Genomic DNA, 19173 nt, shown 5'->3' on the forward strand with positions numbered 1-19173 from the left:
CACCCTGCAAGGATGGGAGGCTGAGACTCCCTGGGGCTACCCTGGAGAGAGGGTTCCAGGACCAAGGGGAGCTCTGGAGAGGATGGAAGCGCCGCTCCTCACCCCATTCCATAAAAAGACAAAGGTGCCCAGAATGGCAGGAAGACGAACAGGAAGGGGGACCTACAGTGCCCCGCCCCTGCCCCGCCCCTGCCCCATGCCCAGACGGGTTGGTTCTCCCACAGGACAGGAGCTAGGCCGACTAGTCCCCAGACTCCCAGGAAGAGAGCTCTGCGGGGACCATCTCCCCAGAACCTTCTGGAACCCAGGACAGGAAGGTGTATATGGGTGGGAGAGGAAGTCTTCTCTCCTTCATTTTCTGCTCATGATACCCCTCCCTGCCCGGGAGCCACCATTCTTGTTCTTGCAGCAAAGATGCCACACAGGGCGGTGGTTGGACCTCTCCTACCCAGGCGGCTTCTGTCAGAGAGTGCCAGAGTTCGTGGGGAAGCGTGCGCTGGCGGAAGGTCAAAACCACATGCATTGGATTCCAGCCTCTTTTTAAGCCCAGGCTTTATTCCAGCCTCTTTTTGAGGAATTTGACTGAAAAGTTCCCTCCTTCTCGGCTGATATGCCGTGCCGTTCTGGGCTCCTACCCTTGGCTCCAGCAATGCTGGTGACGAGGCGCTGGGGTCCCTGAGGAGAGGAGGCCTCCAGGAAGGACTTGGCCTCAGTCCACGCTGTCCAGGGACTGTGGCGCTGCCCTCTCGAGCTGTAGCACCTGGAAAGAGAGGCCTGTGACACCACAGCCCTGCGAGGACAGACTGTGGGGCTGTCGAAACACTGGCACACACCAAAAGCGGGTCACAAGTCCCAGAGGTGAAAAAGTAAATTACCAGAGTCTCCACCGGATGCTGGGAGTGTGCGCTGGAAAAGCCTGGAGGGGCAGGTCCAGCACACGCACAGCTGTCACCGCAGACGACAGCAGGGCAGTGTCTCCACCTTTACCTGAATCTGTCTCTGATGTTCCTACGTGTGTCACTCTTTTGGCTGTACAGCGTCTGAACCCCCTTCCTGATCTGGGGGAGCTCACGCCTGAGTGCATCTTGGTGGGAGCCAAGCCCCCACCGCCCACTACAGAGGCCAGAGCTGGGGTAGCTCTCTCTCCTGAACTGGGTGGCCGAATGACAGGGCCCATCACCTGAGGCTTGGCCACTCCACTGCCCGGTGACCCAGGGACACTGGGATTCAAGGATGGCAGAGCAGGTTGGCATCCAGCCCAGACAGGGTGTGGCGCATGGGTTCGTCCAGCCACAGCAAGGGATATAGGGCAGCAGCCACCTGGCCTGAGTCCCAGCTTTCCAGACCCTGTGACCCCTGCCCTCCCTTCCACGCTCTAAGTCACTCTTTCAGCAAGTTCCATTCCACAGAAATCAGCCAGACACAGTATCTCTTCCTTACAACCATGCAGCCCCAAACACCTTCCAGCCCCAAACGTCAGCATTCCTCAACCTTGGCACCACCACCATGTGGAACAAAGAATTCTCTGCTAGGCGTGGGGTTGGGATGGGCCCGTCCTGCGCATGGAAGGACATTCAGCAGCATCCCTGGGCTTCACCCACGGGATGCGGGGAGCACAGACCCCAGCCCAGTTGTGATAACCAAAATCATCTCCAGTCATCACCTAATGTCCCTAATATGTGCACACACACAGTGGAGAACTATGCAGCCTTCGGAAAGAAGGAAATTCCGCCATTTGCAGCAATACGGATGAACCTAGACGAACATCTTAAGTGAAATAAGCCAGGCAGAGAAAGATAAATACTGCATGGTCTGAGTCATCTGTGGAATCGCAAAAAGGTGATCTCGTGGAAGCAGAGAGTGCGATGGTGGCCAGCAGGGGCTGGTGGGTGGGAAGATGTTGGTCAAAGGCCACAAAAGAAGTAAGTTCAACAGATCCAGTGCACAACATGGTGACTGTAGTTAATACTGGAAAATTGCTAAGAGAGTAGATTTTAAGTGCTCTCACCACACACAAATAATAGGCATGTGGGGTAATGCATGTACAGTGAAAGAGCTTGACTTAGCCATTTCACCATGACATACATATCGAAATGTCATGTTGTATACCATCAATATACAGAACTTCTATTTGTCAACATGAGAAAAGTAAATTTAAAAAATACTTTAAACATACTTGTCCCTTTGCAGAAAGGAGGACAGTAAAAAGTCACCGTGTATATAAGAAAGTTTTTCAATCCTTCATGGAAATAACCTCACGTTTCTTCTACAGACACGAAACATGGAGAAAGAAACATTTCTGCTGGATTTACCTGATTTTCTATGCACCGAAACTGCCAAGGCCAGCTCGTGTTGTACAGGAACGGTCGCAGATCAAACCTGTTGTCCTCAGGGCTGTAGTTCTCGGCGTGGTACGCGGGCGTGAGCGTGGTCATCTTGTGTCTGTTCATGGAGTGCTTGGTGAAAAACCGCTTCACTTTGTCAGCGACCTGGTTGGCGTGCAACACACGAACTTCATGTTAGCAAAGCTGGAGAGACCCCAGGCTGGAATTCCCATGCTGGACCACACAAGCAAACGGCTAATGGGTTACTCCCCACACAGGACCTTCCCCAGTGGCAGGCATGGGGGATGCCCAGGCTCATGCCAGGGGCGCTGGCTGAGCTATGAAACCAGCATCCCCCTAACTCTGATGCTATGAAAACAGGGTTCCCCTAACTCTGATGCTATGAAAACGGGGCCGCCCACCTCTGACGCTATGAAAACGGGGCCCCCCGCCTCTGATGCTATGAAAACGGGGCCCCCCGCCTCTGACGCTATGAAAACGGGGTCCCTCGCCTCTGATGCTATGAAAATGGGGTCCCCCTGCCTCTGACGCTATGAAAACGGGGTCCCCCTGCCTCTGACGCTATGAAAACGGGGTCCCCCTGCCTCTGACGCTATGAAAACGGGCCCCCCGCCTCTGATGCTATGAAAACGGGGTCCCCCTTCCTCTGACGCTATGAAAACGGGGTCCCCCTGCCTCTGACGCTATGAAACGGGGTCCCCCGCCCCTGATGCTATGAAACCAGGGCCCTCCTGCCTCTGATGCTATGAAACCAGGGTCCCCCTGCCTCTGATGCTATGAAAACGGGGTCCCCTGCCTCTGATGCTATGAAAACGGGGTCCCCCATCTCTGATGCTATGAAACTGGGGTCCCCCTGCCTCTGATGCTATGAAAACAGGGTCTCCCTGCCTCTGATGCTATGAAAACGGGGTCCATCTCTGATGCTATGAAACTGGGGTCCCCCTGCCTCTGATGCTATGAAAACGAGGTCTCCCTGCCTCTGATGCTATGAAAATGGGGTCTCCTGCCTCTGATGCTATGAAAATGGGGTTCCCTGCCTCTGATGCTATGGCATGCTGACTCGGGAGATCTGAGATAAATGCTATGAAGACTTATTTCACAAGGCTTCCAGGAGGTTCCATGGGACTACCACGCTTGTGGGCTTCAGCCCCGGCAAGACTCACAACTAGCAGAAAAGCAATACTATTCTGACCCTGAAGTTTACATTCTGCCCTCAAAGAAAGGGAGGGCTTGTTTCATGTCGTGTTTACCCGGCTGTGGGTGAGCCTCACATAGATTAACTTTGGGCCAGCAGAAGACCAGAGTTGGTAAAAACAACTGGAGAGTGTTACCGTGTGAGACAGTTTTATTATGTTAGGGTCACACCATTGTCTACTTGTTCTTGCAGGTCAAACTGGCCTCTGCAAAGGGGACATTACCTAACTGGCCTGCCTCTGTGACACGTCCCACGGGCTTTACCTGTCTTGGGGTGCAGACGTGTCTCCACATGCCGAGGAGTTTGCAGAACATGCTGTAGGGCCCCATCTTGGCCACCTTCCTGAGTTTCCCATAGACCGAGAGCTCCGCGTACGTCATCCCCATATCTTCCTGTGCACGACAAAAATCCGTTCCACAGTGACAGCAAGTCACAGCGCGAGGACAGCCTAAAGCTTCTTTTGGAGTTGGGGACCAGAGACCCAGGAGGTGAGACTCTCCCAGGGAGGCAGGAGCAGAGGTGGGCTTTACTCCCCATCGCTGGTCAGCCAGTAAGGAGGCAGCATTTGGAAAACAGGAACGAAGAACCAGGCACTTGGTTTGGAGGACTGCAGTGGAGGACCTGTGGCTCGCCAAGAGCGCTCGTGTCTGAAGGCTCAGTTCCTGGGGATGGGACTTTATTTGGAAAAGTGCGTAGGCCGGGCGTGGTGGCTCCCACTTGTAATCCCAGCGCTTTGGGAGGCCGAGGTGGGAGGACTGCTTGAGCCCAGGGGTTTAACATGGCAAGACCTTGTCTCTACAAAAAATAAAAAACTAGCTGGGTGTGGTGGTGTGTGCACCTGCAGTCCCAGCTACTTGGGGGGCTGAGGTGGGAGGATCACCTGAGCCCAGGACATCGAGGCTGCAGTGAGCCAAGATTGCGGCTCTGTACTCCAGCCGCAGATGTAATTAAGTAAAGAATCTGAAGGTGAGATGACTCTGAATGTGGGGTGGGCCCTGCATCCAATGACATCCCTTATGAGGGCCAGGGGGACACGTGGAGAACGGGAGGCCACAGGAAGAAGGAAGCAAAGGATGGAGTGACGCAGCCACAAGCCAAGGAACACCTGGAGTCCCCAGAAGGCACAAGAGGCAAGAAAGGACCCCCTAGAACAGCGGTCGCCAACCCGCAGGCCATGGATGGGTACTGGTCCCTGGCCTGTCAGGATCTGGATCGCAGAGCAGGAGGTGAGCGGAGGGTGAGTGAGCATTACCGCCTGAACTCCGCCTCCCACCAGATCCTCGGTGGCACAGATTCTCACACGAGCGCGAGCCCTACTGTGAACTGCACGAGCGAGGGGTCTCAGTTGCACGACCCTCATGAGAATCTACCACCTGGTGATCTGAAGTGGAACGGTTTCATCCCAAAGCCATCTCCCACCCTCTGTTTGTGGAAAACATTGTCTTCCAGGAAACCCTGGTGCAAAAAGACTGGGGACCACTGCCCCAGAGCCTTCGGAGGGACCAGGACTCTGCCAACACCTTGATTCCAGACCCTGGCCTCTGGATCTGTGAGAGAAGAAATTCCTGTTGTTTTAAGCCACCGGGTCATTAGTGACAGTAGCCCCACAAATCATCCGAGGAAGGCATGGCACACGGAGCAGATGGAGCCTGTCTGCTGCCCTCCTGAGCCCGTGCCCTGAAGTGTGGGGGACTCAGAGAAGAGGGCTGGGGGCTCACTGAAATCGGGGCCATGTTGGAGGCCATGAGCATGAGGTGCCGCTGGTATCACTATCACAGCACCAGGCAACAAATGCCTCAAGCCAGGCTCAGAGGAGCCGATTTCACCCTGAGGCTCATACAACTCAGGCCCCTTCCATTGTTCAAGACCCGCTCAGATTTCCCCTGGATTCCTACCACACCCCAGGGCCATCATCAGACAGTATGGCCACAGCCATCGCTGGGCCTTCTTGTCTGTCCCTACGGGGGACTCTAAGTGTTTTTCCTGCAGTGGCCATGTCTGTGTTGCTCTCCATGGAGTCCCCAGCACCTGACGGGTTGTGCACAAATGGCTGCTTGAGGGGTTTCTTTCCCATGAAGTGAGCATTTAATTCCTTCAATTCAACAATAGCTGGAGACTTCAATACCCCACTTTCAATAATGGACAGAACAACTAAGATGAAAAATCAGCAAGGAAATGGAAGATACAGATAACTCTGTCAAGCAGGGAGGCCTGGCACATGGCTGCAGGGCGCTGCACCCAGCGGCCGCGGAACCCACCTTCCTCCCAAGGGCACACGGGGCACTTCCCAGGCCAGACCATCTGCTGGGCCACGAGAGAGGCCTCAGACAACTTTAAATGTGGAAGTCACACAAAGTGCTTTCTCACCACAATGGAATAAAAGTACAAATTCAGTAACAAAAATTTTGGAAATTCACAGATACGTGGAAATTAAAGAGCATATTCCTAAATAATCAATGGATCAACGAAGAAGTCACCAAGGGAATCAGAAAATACTTGGATAAATGAAATGAAGAGACAACAGACCAAAACGTATGGGAGGCACTGAATGCAGTGCTAGGAGGGAAACTTGTAGCTGTAAACACCTACCTTAAAAAAGAAAAAGATCTCAAATCAATAACTTAACTTTCCACCTTGGGATACTAGAAAAAGAAGAGCAAATGAAACCCAAAGCCAGCACAAGGAAGGAAATGGCAGAGACCAGAGGGAAATTAATGAAAGACAATAGAGAAAATCAACAAAACAAAGTTATGCTTGGAAAGACAAAAAAAAAAAAAAAAAAATTGACAAACCTTTAGCTAAAATGACCAATAAAAAAGAATGAAGACTCAACTAAAATCCGTAATGAGAGAGACACCTTAGTGACTTTACAGAAATCAATGGCGAGGCTGGGCACGGTGGGTCTGTAGACCCAGCACTTTGGGAGGCCGAGGCAGGCGCATCACCTGAGGTCAGGAGTTCGAGACCAGCCTGACCAACATGGAGAAACCCCGTCTCTACTAAAAATACAAAATTAGACGAGTGTGGAGGCGCATGCCTGTAAATCCCAGCTACTCGGGAGGCTGAGGCAGGAGAACTGCTTGCTTGAACCCGGGAGGCAGAGGTTGCGGTGAGTCGAGATTGCGCCACTGCACTCCAGCCAGCCTGGGCAACAAGAGCAAAACTCCATCTCAAAAACAAAACAAAACAAAAGAAATCAATGGATCATCAAGAAAGATAGGCGCGCATCACTTAATGACAGGATACGGTCTGAGAAACACACGGCCAGGCCACTGCATCTTGTGAACATCCTCAAGGCACTTACACATATCCAGATCGTCTAGCCTCCTACACGCCTATGCTCCATGGTACAGCCTGAGCTCCTTGGCTACACACGGGCACAGCATGTTGCTCTACTGAATACTCTGGGCCAGTCTAACACAATGCTAAGTATTTATGTATCTAAATGTAGAAAAGGGACAGTAAAAATACAGTAGAAAGGATAAAAGATGGGACACCTGCATACGGCATTTCCCAGGACTGGAGCTTGCAGGACTGGAAGCTGCTCTGGGTGAGTCAGGGAGTGAGTGGTGGGTGAATGGGAAGGCCTGGGATGCTACTGTGGGCTTTCTAAGCACTGTAAACTTAGGCTACAGTCAATTAATACAAATATATTTTTCTTCCCTCAATAATAAATTAACCTTAGCTTATTGTAACCTTTATACCTTATACACTTTTTTGTTTGTTTGTTTTGTTTTGTTTTGCTTGTATTTCTTTGGTATAGATGGGGTTTCACCATGTTGGCCAGGCTGGTCTTGAACACCTGACCTCAGTGATTTGCCCGCCTCAGCCTCCCAAAGTGCTGGGATTACAGGCGTGAGCCACCGCACTCAGCCTTACCTTATAAACTTTTTAATTAAAAAAAAAAATGGACTCTTATAATAACAGCTTAAAACACAAATACACTGTCAGCTGCCACACACAAAAATTAACTCAACTGGCTCACAGACCTAAACATAAGGACTTAAACGATAAAACTGTTGGAAGAAATTATAGGGGCAAATCCTTGTGACCTAAGGAAGTTGGAGGGTCACGGATCTAATTGTAAAAATATTTTTTCTTATTCTATAAGCTTCTTTCTATTAAAAAAAGATTTTTATTTTGCTTTTTAACTTTTTTTGTTAAAAAATAGTAACACAAACACATCGATCAGCCTGGGCCTGCCCTGGGTTAGGATCATCAGGCTTGGCAGAAATTCTCTCTAGCTGCGACGGCATGACCCTGTAAGTCGGAATCTTAAGGAGGTTACTCAAAGCTCTGAGCACTAATACATGAGCTCAACAAGGTGCAGGGTATATGGTCAATATGCAAAAATCAACAGTGTTTCTCTATAAAGTAGCAATGAACAATCTACACATGAAATTATTAAAATAACTCCATTCACCAGAGTATCAAAAATGATAAAATATTTTGAAATACATTTGGCAAAAGAAGTGCAAACTTAAATTCTGAAAACTAGAAAAAAACGTTGTTGAAAGACATTAGAGGCCAGGCGCAGTGGCTCACTCCTGTAATCCTAGCACTTTGGGAGGCCAAGGTGGGCGGATTACTTGAGGCCAGGAGTTTGAGGCCTCATGTTTTGGCCAACATGGTGTAACCCCATCTCTACTACAAATACAAAGAAATTAGCAAGGCGTGGTGATGCACACGCATAATCCCAGCTACTCAGGAGGCTGAGGCAGGAGAATTGCTTGGGCCAGGGAGGTGGAGGTTGCAGTAAGCTGAGATTGTGCCGCTGCAACTCCAGCTTGGGCAACAGAGTGAGACACTGTCTAAAAAAAAAAAAAAAAAAAAGAAAAATTAGAGACAACTTAAATTAAGTAAGACATTCCATGTCCCATGTTCATGGATCAGAAGAGTTCTTATGATTAAGACAGCAGAACTCCCCAAACTGATCTACAGTGTCAATGCAATCTCCATCAAAATGCAAGCTTTTTTTTTTTTTTCTACAGAGATTGACAAGCTGATCTCAAAATTCATATGGATATTCAAGAGGCTCAGAGTAGCCAAAATCCTTCCTACAAAGTTATAATAATCAGGACAGTGTGGGACCAGCATAAGGAAAAACAGAAAAGATCTGTGGAACAGAATTTAGTGTCCAGAAATAAATCCTACATTTGCAACAAGGGTGCCAAGCTAAATCAATGGGGGAAAGAATCATCCTTTCAGCAAATGGTGCTGGGACCACTGGATATTCACATGCAAAGGAATGAAACTGAACCCCTTCCTCACACCACACACAAAAGTAACTCAACTAGATCACAGACCTAAATGTAAGGATGAAAACTAGAAAACGCTTGGAAGAAATTATAGCAGCAAGTCCTTGTGACCTAAGAGGCTAGAGTGTCATGGATCTTATCATAAAAAGCCCACAGCCACTTCTCCCAGCATCCATTAAGCTAAAAACCACAGCCTGGGCCTCATCATGAAGGGCCAGCGTGCAGTGGAGGAGTCAAGGGCAATTCTCCTCCTAGGTCACGCTAAAGCACAAGCAGAGATGCCCCTCCTGCCTGCGAGGGACTTGTGTTCCTCCGCCTGCCATTTGTTCTCCCTTCCCTCCCACCATGTCATCCTCGTTCCGGGGCCCCAACCATGAGGAAGTAAATTGAAGTGTCAAAGGCCAGCAATGTGACTGACACTGAGCCCGGGGCACCCAGGCCAGGGACCCAGTGACAGTGATGGAGCACAGCTCCTGGGGTCAGGAGGGAGGTGGGAAGAGCCAGCACCACCATGCAGGAGGTGGGGAGGAGGGCAGGAAGCACCGTGGCAAAGCCACTGCCATTACCTCGTCGGTCTGGGACACCTGTCCATCAGCCAAGGGCTCCAGCTCTGCGGTGGCCGGCGCCGACAGGATGCTGCAGCCAAAACACACAGAGGTGGGTCAGTGCAGCTGCGAGGGTGGTGTGAGCTCTGGGAGAGAATCCCCAAACTAAGTTTCCCGAGTATGCTGGCCCTGGTCACTCCATTCACCCTGGGCAAGACATCACCGAGGCTTGCGGTGCTGGGCTTCCTAGCGGGGGTGAGCACCCTGGGCTGAGGAGCGTGGGCACTGCTGTGGCCTCCCGACCCCAGGAGGAGAGGCAGAGATGGAGGCACAGTGCAGGGCCAGTCCACCAGGCATCATCCACACCTGGGTCAAGGGGACTCTGCTGTAGGGAATGTCAATGGCCTGTGCACTGCATGATGTTGAAGAGCACCCCTGGCCTCTACCTGCTAATGTCCAGCACACCCCGTGTGGCGAAGCTAACTAAGCATGTCTGCAGACATTGCCTGCTGTCCCCTGGGGGGCACGGTCACCTCAGTGAGAATAAGCAGAGAAGAAAACACATTCCTGTGGCAGGAAACCTTGGCAAAGGCTGAGGAAAGGTCTGGGCACTGATCCGTCTTCTGTCACTTCTTTTTTTTTTGAGATGGAGTCTCGCTCTGTCGCCCGGGCTGGAGTGCAGTGGCCAGATCTCAGCTCACTGCAAGCTCCACCTCCCGGGTTTATGCCATTCTCCTGCCTCAGCCTCCCGAATAGCTGGGACTACAGGCGCCCGCCACCTCGCCCGGCTAGTTTTTTGTATTTTTTAGTAGAGACGGGGTTTCACTGTGTTAGCCAGGATGGTCTCGATCTCCTGACCTCATGATCTGCCCGTCTCGGCCTCCCAAAGTGCTGGGATTACAGGCTTGAGCCACCGCGCCCGGCCCCGTCTTCTGTCACTTCTAAAGCACAGGTGCTCTGCTCAGATGTGGCGAGCCTCGGTCCGCCAAGCCTCGGCCTGGGGAAGGGAGGCAGGGCAGGCGGGGAAGGCAGGAGGCCACAGGTCTGTGATCTGGCCGGAGTCGGGGGGCTGTGGAGGCACCCACAGGAAGAAAGGGAGGCTTGGTCACAGGCCGCAAGTGCCAGCTCAAGGGCAGGACTACTCAGCAGGCAACAGGAGCTACGAAGGAGCCTGAGTGTGGGCCAGGGTGGCCAGGCCTGTGCTGGGAGAGGAGCCCCGTGGCTGTGGAGCCACAGCCCGTGAGCACACTCACCTCTGCAGGGCAGGAAGCTGGAAGCGCTCGATGCAGAACTGGACGAAGGCTCTCAGGTCTGTCTTGCTGATTCCGCCTATGGGGTTGATGTCTGCACTGGAGCAGTCGTACTTGGTCAGGTAGCCCAGGAGACTGCAGGGAGAGGGAGAGAGAGCGCGGGTTCCCGAGGGGCCACAGACTCCATCAACCCCAGCCGTCCATGGAGTTGCTTCTTCCAGGGGCCCTGAAGCCAGAAGTGTGGCAAATTCAAGCCTCCTGGAGAAGTCCCAGAGCAACCTGCAAAGGTGGCAGAGGCTGCAGATGACCCGGGAGGGCCTTTGAGCACACCAGAGGAGACAACGGGGATGGCAGGCAGGTTTTGGGCGTCACCAGCACGGAGCTGGGAGCAGCTGTCTGAACAGAGCTGAGGGACAGAGGCCTTGGGGTGTCGGGAGTGAGTAGGGACTCGACACACGTGGACAGACACTCTGCTGCCCGTGCGGCCGGGCCCCTCCCCTGCCTGTCAACTCTGAGGCCTGCGGTCGGCAGAAGAATCCATCCCTCACTAAGATGCCCACGTCCTAATCCTCAGAACCTGTGACTCTGTCACTGCACAGGGCAAAAGGGATTTTGCAGATGGACTCAGGTGGGGACTTGAGATGTGGGGCTGATGCTGGATTGCAGGGTGGGCCCGAAAGGCAATCACAGGGGTCCTTAAAAGAAGGGGGTGAAAATGAGAGTCGAGGGAGCCCTGACTGCAGGGGAAAGACAGAAACGCGGGGCCGCTGGTGGTGAAGACGGAGGAGGTCGTGAGCCAAAGAAGGCAGGACTCCAGAGCCTGGAAACGGCAGGAAACAGATTCTCTCTGGGGCGTCCAGAAGGAACCCACCATGTCCACACCTTAACTTGAGCCAGGGGACCCATACTGGACATGCGTCACACAGAACTGAAGGACCATAAATGCGTGTTGTTGAAGGCACTTACCTAGTGGTACTGGGTTCCAGCCGCCCTTCTCCACCCCACCCCACTGCCACCGCTGGCACAGGCCTCCAGGTTCTCCACGGGACTCCTGGCTGCCCACCCATCTCCGCCACACCAGGCCAGGCCAGGCCCTTCCACTGTCTGAATCCCCTCAACACTGCCCTTGACCTTGCAAGGCCTTCCAGGCTGGCCCCTGCCTACCCCACCAGAGGCATTTCTCGACACTCTCAAACTCACACCTCCACGCCTTCTCACCCTTCCAGACCCTCACGTGGAGCAATGTCGGGGGGTGTAAGACCGCCAGGGTCCTAACAGAGGGACAAGTGAGACCCTGTGCTGCCTTCAGTGGGGGCTGTCCCAGTCGCCCCATCACTCCCTGTCCTGTCCCGCCCAAGGGTCCTTTAGCAGGAGCTGGGATACGGGCCAGACAGGCCATGGGAGATGAGTTTCCATCTTACCACTTTTTCTCTTCCATCCCCAGTGACTGCCCAGGACTGGGGAAATCCGCCCGGGCTGACTCAGAGAGCACAGCCAGGGGAAATCCCGCAGTGCAGAGCTCAGCTCAACCTGCAGACCCACGGGGCCAGGATGCTGCCTCGTCTTGGCGGAAGGAAACTCCGGCTGGGAGGTTGGGGACCATGGGGATGGGGAGGCACTGTTATAGGGGGAAAATTGAGGCAGACTTTTTCTGGTGAAATCAAGACTGATTTGGTGGATTGGTGAGACTCTGAAGCCAGCAATAGGCGTGGCCATAAATTTCAACACAGGACCACCGAGTTCCAGCAGCTGTCCCCTCCTCTTGCACTCTGCACGGAGCTTTCCCTCAGGCTGGTCACTTCCATCAGCCAAAATCATGTTGTTAGATGCCCACTTCCAACACAGTCTCCCAGCTCTGCATTCCCGTGCTGACCCCAACTTAACCCCGCAGGGCTGGCTTCACTCTCCCCTCCCCTCCTGCTCCCTCTGGAACCTTCTCCTGGGCCTGCCTCTGAACCCACCCCTCCTGCTGCTATGGATGCGCTGGCCAGGCCCCAGCAAAGCCACGCTCCTGCTTGGTCACCTGCTCTCATCTCCTCGCCAGCAACATCCCCACTGCCCCACACCAGCAAGTCCACCCTCTCTCTGTTGGTCTTTTCTTTACAGCATCTTAAGGCAAGAAAACAAATGGAGACCAGTCTGGGCAACAGAGCGGAAACAAAAAAAAATTAGGCGTGGTGGTGCGCCTACAGTCCCAGCTACTTGGGAGGCTAAGGTGGGAGGATCGCTGGAGCCCAGGAAGTCGAGGCTGCAGTGAGCCGTGACAGTGCCACAGCACTCCAGCCCGGGTGACAGAGCAAGACCCTGTCTCTAATAATAAAGCAAACTCCTTTTCCTGTCCCCGCTAATCTCGGCAGCGCTTATCCTGCGCCTCCCCTCCCCTTCGAAGTGAAATTTCTGGAAACAGCTGTCTCCGGCTTCTCACACCTCCCCCGCCCCACACCGCACACTTTCCAAAACCAGCTCTGTGGGTCTTCCAGTCCCCACTCAAGACCAGGCCTTTCAGGGAGACAATGACGGAACCTCAGTCCTGGGGCAGTCACGACTCAGGCCTTCACAGGCTCTTCTCCACCCACCCTTGCCTCCCGCAGGCCTTTATGAAACCCACTTCTCAGTAGGGCCCTCCCTGGGCAAGCTGCTTACAAACTCCCAGCTCTCCCTTCTCCTGCTTGAGCTCTCTCGGCAGATGTTTCCTACAACACACATGTTATCAGCTGGGTTATCGCTGTCTGCTCCTACTTGCAGAGAACAAGAATTGTTTCTGACTCATTCACACCACCGGGAAGAAAGCCTGATGGGGGACAGGTGTCCAACAGGCCCCCGACGAACAGACAGGGATGCAATGGAACTAGAATCAGAAGCAATTCAACAACAGAATTACAGGGAAATTTTTTAAAAAATCAACACTACACACTTGAGATTCTCGCCAGAACGCAGAGGAAGAGAAGGACGGGCTGTGTCCAGTGAGAAGAAGACAGCAGACGGGGACGAGGCATGTGAGACAGACAGAAGGGTTTCGCTACATCATGAGGGGCGTGTCCGCAGCTACAGAGCCTTCTGTCCCGCAGCCAGAAAGGGGCAGCTGAGGGATTACCTTTGCTTCTTTTTTCTTTTTCTTTTGAGACAGAGTCTCGTTCTGTCGCCCAGGTTGGAGTGCAGTGGCGCCATCTCGGCTCACTACCAGCTCCGCCTCCCAGGTTCACACCATTCTTCTGCCTCAGCCTCCCGAGTAGCTGGGACTACAGTCACCTGCCACCATAGCTGGCTAATTTTTTGTATTTTTGGTAGAGACGGGGTTTCATCGTGTTAGCCAGGATGGTCTCGATCTCCTGACCTCGTGATCCGCCTGCCTCAGCCTCCCAAAGTGCTGGGATTACAGGCATGAGTCACCGCACCCGGCCCGTTTGTTTATTTTCTAAATGGCATCTAGAGACTTTCCAGCTCCCAGAACCCAATCCCGCCCTGGAAAAAATACTCGTTTCTTTGTTAACATTTTAAATACTAGAAAATGATGGACAAGAGTTGTGAGGGGAACTGTTACAACACAATTTTATAACAGATCAAATTCTTCCACATCTACAAAAGCAATAAAAATCCAAACCAAACATCAATCTCCTCGACTACACCAGAGCTCAGAATACACACCAACCATTCACCCCTCCTGAAAAATCAGTCCCTTACAAAGGCACCAGAGGCACCAGAAAAGCAACGATCAAAACATGCATGAGGAGGATGAGAATGTTAACACAGCATCAGGTGTTAATTTCAGATTTCTGTAATTAGAACAATAAAATAGGATTTAAAAGTAAAAAATCAGTTTTAAAAGAGAACATGTCTGCAGACAGGCAAGGATGCAGAGTGATTAAGACACTCATACCCTTTGGGAGGCCGAGGCGGGCAGATCATGAGGTCAGGACATTGAGATTAACACGGTGAAACCCCGTCTCTCATAAAAATACAAAAAAATTAGCCGGGCATGGTGGTGGGCTCCTGTAGTCCCAGCTACTAGGGAGGCGGAGGCAGGAGAATGGCGTGAACCCGGGAGATGGAGTTGCAGTGAGCCAAGATGGCGCCACTGCACTCCAGCCTGGGCGACAAAGCGAGACTGTCTCAAAAAAAAAGGCACTCACACCATAGAAAAAAGGGAGGGATAGATGGATGGAAGGAAGGAAATGTGGACAGATGGGTGGGTGGATGGACAAAGCGAGAGATGGGCGGATGGATGGGTAGGTGGACAGATGAAATGGTGAGTGAATATATGGATAGATGAGTGGACAGACAGACAGATGGGTGGATGGACAGACACATGGGTGGATAAATGGATAGGTGGGTGGGTAGATGAATGCGTGGATGGACAGGTGGGTGGAGGGATGTGTGGGTACATGGATGGATGGATGAATGCACAGACAGACAGATGGGTGAGTGAATGGATAGGTGAGTGGGTGGGTGGATGGATGAATAGATGGGTCATAGGTGGGTGGGTGGACAGACAGATGGGTGGGTGGGTGAATGGATGGATGAATGGATGGACAGACAGATGGGTGGATGAATGGACAGGTGAGTGGGTATATGGATGGGTGGATGTATAGATGGATAGATGAATGGACAGATGGATGGATGGGTGGATAGATGGATGGATAGATGGATGCATAGACAAACAAATGAATACATGACAAATAGTTTTTGAAATTCCTCAGCTACTAAGGAGCAACTAAGAATAGCACAGATGAGCTGAGAGGGGCAGAGGCTCACCTAAGGGAAGTGGGGAAACCAAGGCTGGAAAAGAATTTCTAGGAGCCTCCACTGCTGGGCTCGAGGGGCAGCTTGAATTTTATCTGGAAAACAACAGTTTTGTTGAACAAGGAAGCAATATGAGAAGGGGAGTATTTTCAGTCCACATAAAAAATGAACTCTGGTTTGGAGGTAAAAACTAGCTGCAAAGGAATGACTTAAAAGGCAGTGGAATAGCCTAGAAGAAAGAGGGGAGCCTGACCATGGCAGAAGGCAGTGGGAAGATGAATTTGAGGCGCAGGAGAGATGAAGAACCACAAGGCTGATGAAAGTGGTGAGCACCCAGAGCCACCGGCAAGTACACAATGCTCATCAGCTCTGCCACTCGGGTTGGGTGAAATTCTAGAGGAATGATGTCGTTCCAGGTACCAAACCCGCCATGAGAGGCACAGGAGGATAGAATCTCACAGCGTGTCACCCTCAGAGTCCTGAGAGGTTCGGGGCTCACCATCGTGTGCCACTGGGCCACACTCACCTCTCATCCACGTTGGCGGATCCCAGCACGAGGAGCCCACCACGGATGCCCCGAGACCAGAGGCTCAGCTGAGCAAACAGATAGGCGAGGACCATCCGTATTCGAGCCTGGACAACACAACAGAGGAAATAACAGGTTCCCTCACAAAGGAACACATGGGAGACGCGCACCCGCAAACTCTTGAAAACCAGAAAATTAAAATAGCTTAGGAGCTCTCTAGTGTTCTGGGAACATCAGAGTCTCAGAGTCCCACGGTGTCCCGAGGCCTTCCTCTCAGGGTTGTCCCACCTCCACAGGGCTCACGCAAGCTCAGTGGGGCTTGTCTTCAAAGATGGGAGCACCCAGAGCCCAGGAGGGCAGAGGGCAGAGGGAGCATCAGTGGCAGCACTGAGCTGTGGGGTCCCTGGGAGAAAGCTTGGCCACTGCATTTCCATCCCTTTACCACTGGCAGGAGGGGAGAGGCCACCAAGGCACAGCAGAAAGGGGACAGGGAGAGACAGGACAGATCCCAGCAGCGGGAGCCCTTGGCCTCTTCTCCTCCACCCATCATGGAGCACCCAGTCAAGTGCAGTAGCCCAGGAAGCAGACAGCATCTGGGCTGTTCCCTGAGGATTAAAGAGACACACTCACACACAGTCACGTGCACTCTCACATCATGCACACCCACCCACCCGCACGCTCACAGGCATGCTCATGCACTCACTCATGCACACAATTGTGCACTCATGTTTGTGCACACTCACTCGCACATCCACACACACTTGTGCACAAGCACTCACAAGCACCCCCACACTTGTGCATACTCACATTCACACACTTGTACTCTCATACACTCATGTAACCTCTCACACTCATGCTCACACCCAGGCTCACACCCTCCTCTTGCACTCACGCTGGTGCACACACTCATGCATGCACACCCTTACACCCCCGCTCTTGCTCTTACACATCACAGGCTCACACACCAACACACACACAGACCCCCTCCTTGTTAACAAGGTTGCATGACTGACGTCTTCAGTGAGGCACACAGGCTGTGACCCCAGCACTAGTTGTCCCTGAGCTCCCTGTGCCATGACCTTCATGGAGATGATGGCTCAGGCCAGGGCACCGGCACATCCTGCAGTGATTGTCCCAGGGCTCCCTGCACCTCCCCAGGGGATGAAGGCCCAGGCAGGCGCATCTGCACATCCTGCACCAGCCATCCCAGGGCTCCCTGCACCTCCCCAGGGGATGCTGGCCCAGGCAGGCGCATCTGCACATCCTGCACCAGCCATCCCAGGGCTCCCTGCACCTCCCCAGGGGACGCCGGCCCAGGCAGGGGCACCTGCACATTTTGCAGTGATTGTCCCAGGGCTCCCTGCACCCCCACCCCCATCCCCACCCCCAGGGGACGCCGGCCCAGGCGGGGGCACCTGCACATTTTGCAGTGCCAGGTTTTCCCTGCTGCTTCCTCCATGAGCTGCGAACAGAGGGCTCTTCCCCGTCACCAGGCTGAAGATGCCCATGACGGCCTTCACGGCTGGATCAATGTTGAGACTGATGTGGTGGCTGGAGGGAGAAGGGTAGGTGTTGAAGGCAGCATGTGCACGTGTGTGCGTGTGTGTGTGCATGTGCAGTGAAGCCCTGATGACCTAAAACTGACCATTGTAACCCGTTTAAAGTGTATGATTTGTGGTGTTTAGCAATCCACAGTGCTGTGCAGCCATCACCACCATCCAGCTCAGAACTTCCCATCACCAGAGAAGGAAACCCCATCCCACTGGCAGTCTGTTCCCACTCCCTCCTCCTCCAGCTCTGACAGCTGTGACACTGACAGATGTAGAGAGTAACAGACGCCCTCTCTCTCTGTGCCGTGGCCTGTTCTGGACATTGTGTGGAAATGGAATGGAAATGGAATCAAACACCATGTGGCCTGGTGTGGCTGGCTCCACTCCTTTCATCCACACCACGTCTTCAAGGTTTCTCCTCACTGTGTCACGTGATCGTGCTCCGCTCCTTTTCATGGGTGAATAATATTCCACTGTGTGAATGGACCACAGTTTCTTCCTCCGTTCATCTGAAATGGACCTTGGGTTGTCCCTACCTCTTGGCTTCTGCAAATGGTGCTGCTATGGACTTTCCTGAACAAGTATCTGTTTGGGTCCCTGCTTTTGATTCCTCTGAGTACATATCTAGGAGGAGAATTGTTGGGGGGCAGGGGGACAGCTTTTAGCTGAGCTCAACAAACAGGATGGGGAGCTGCTCATTTTCTCCTACGAGCCATTGCGGATGGAACATTCTAGATGGAACCCACTCTCTCTTCTCTGGAAAGGTGCTCTCCCTCCACTGTCCTCATGTAGAGAACTGCCTGTGGAAGAGGCAGTGAGGGCAGGGGGAAGGGACAGGAGGAGGGGTAGGAGCCTGCCCGCAGCCAACTCCCAGGACCTGCTGTGCACCCTGGTGAGCACATACGACCTGCAGCCTACACTGGGAATGCACAGAGTGAGGGGACAGAAGGGTGGAAATTGTAGGCACTATTGGAGACTCAGGTGGGTCAGATAGGGAGGACTCGTACACAACTTCCCTGAAATCTGGCTCAAACCAAGAGAAAGTGGAGCCCTGATAAACTCCTAGATGCACATTTAAGCAATTGCTGATGACTGGAGAAACAAACTGGTCTATCCGTAGACAGTGGAATATTATTCACCCACAAAAAGGGACAGAGCACTGACACGTTTATCCACATTGTAGATGACACGATGTGGCGTGAATGAAGCCAGTCACCAATGTGCTCACAGGCAGAGCTTCCAGTGGCTCTGAGCTCTGTCAGCCGCCTGCCATGCCCAGCACCAGGGGCAAACTCCACCTTCCAATCTGCTGGGCCAACTCTCTGGCCCGGGTGCACGTCTCCTGGGAGGAGTTCTTGCTGGCCATGTAGCAGGTGGTCAGTATGCATCCACAGAGGTCTCGGGGATCCTGAGGGGTGTAGCTGATCTGGTTCACGATGGTGCGGACATCAGCCAGCACTTCCTGATCTGAAAACCACCAGGACAGAATGGGTGGAAGTCGCCTGAGTGTGTGGGGTGTCTACATAGCTCCACCCCAGTCTACAGTTCCCAGGTGCCCGTGCAACTCCACCCCGGTCTACACCTCCAGGTGCCCGTGCAGCTCCACCCCGGTCTACACCTCCAGGTGCCTGTGCAACTCCACCCCGGTCTACACCTCCAGGTGCCCGTGCAACTCCACCCCGGTCTACACCTCCAGGTGCCCGTGCAGCTCCACCCCGGTCTACACCCCCAGGTGCCCGTGCAGCTCCACCCCGGTCTACACTC

At 53.0% G+C, this 19173-nt stretch overlaps 1 protein-coding gene across 3 annotated transcripts in view; it reads right to left on the reverse strand.

The window, feature by feature from the left end:
* Window positions 1–535: 535 nt before the first annotated feature.
* The window catches only part of NADSYN1 (NAD synthetase 1), a 54502-nt gene continuing 35864 nt past the window's right edge, over window positions 536–19173 (reverse strand). For all 3 annotated transcript variants that reach the window (XM_037998862.2, XM_008013029.3, XM_008013104.3), the window contains exons 14-21: window positions 18708–18876; window positions 17275–17410; window positions 15860–15966; window positions 10597–10728; window positions 9365–9434; window positions 3804–3932; window positions 2313–2489; window positions 536–760 (exon numbers count right to left, since the gene is read on the reverse strand). In XM_037998862.2, the coding sequence (XP_037854790.1) occupies window positions 710–760; window positions 2313–2489; window positions 3804–3932; window positions 9365–9434; window positions 10597–10728; window positions 15860–15966; window positions 17275–17410; window positions 18708–18876 (971 nt within the window). In that variant the 3' untranslated portion in view covers window positions 536–709. The remainder of the gene's footprint in view (window positions 761–2312; window positions 2490–3803; window positions 3933–9364; window positions 9435–10596; window positions 10729–15859; window positions 15967–17274; window positions 17411–18707; window positions 18877–19173) is intronic.

Source organism: Chlorocebus sabaeus, chromosome 1, assembly GCF_047675955.1.
Source record: "Chlorocebus sabaeus isolate Y175 chromosome 1, mChlSab1.0.hap1, whole genome shotgun sequence".
Taxonomy (NCBI): Eukaryota; Metazoa; Chordata; class Mammalia; order Primates; family Cercopithecidae; genus Chlorocebus; species Chlorocebus sabaeus.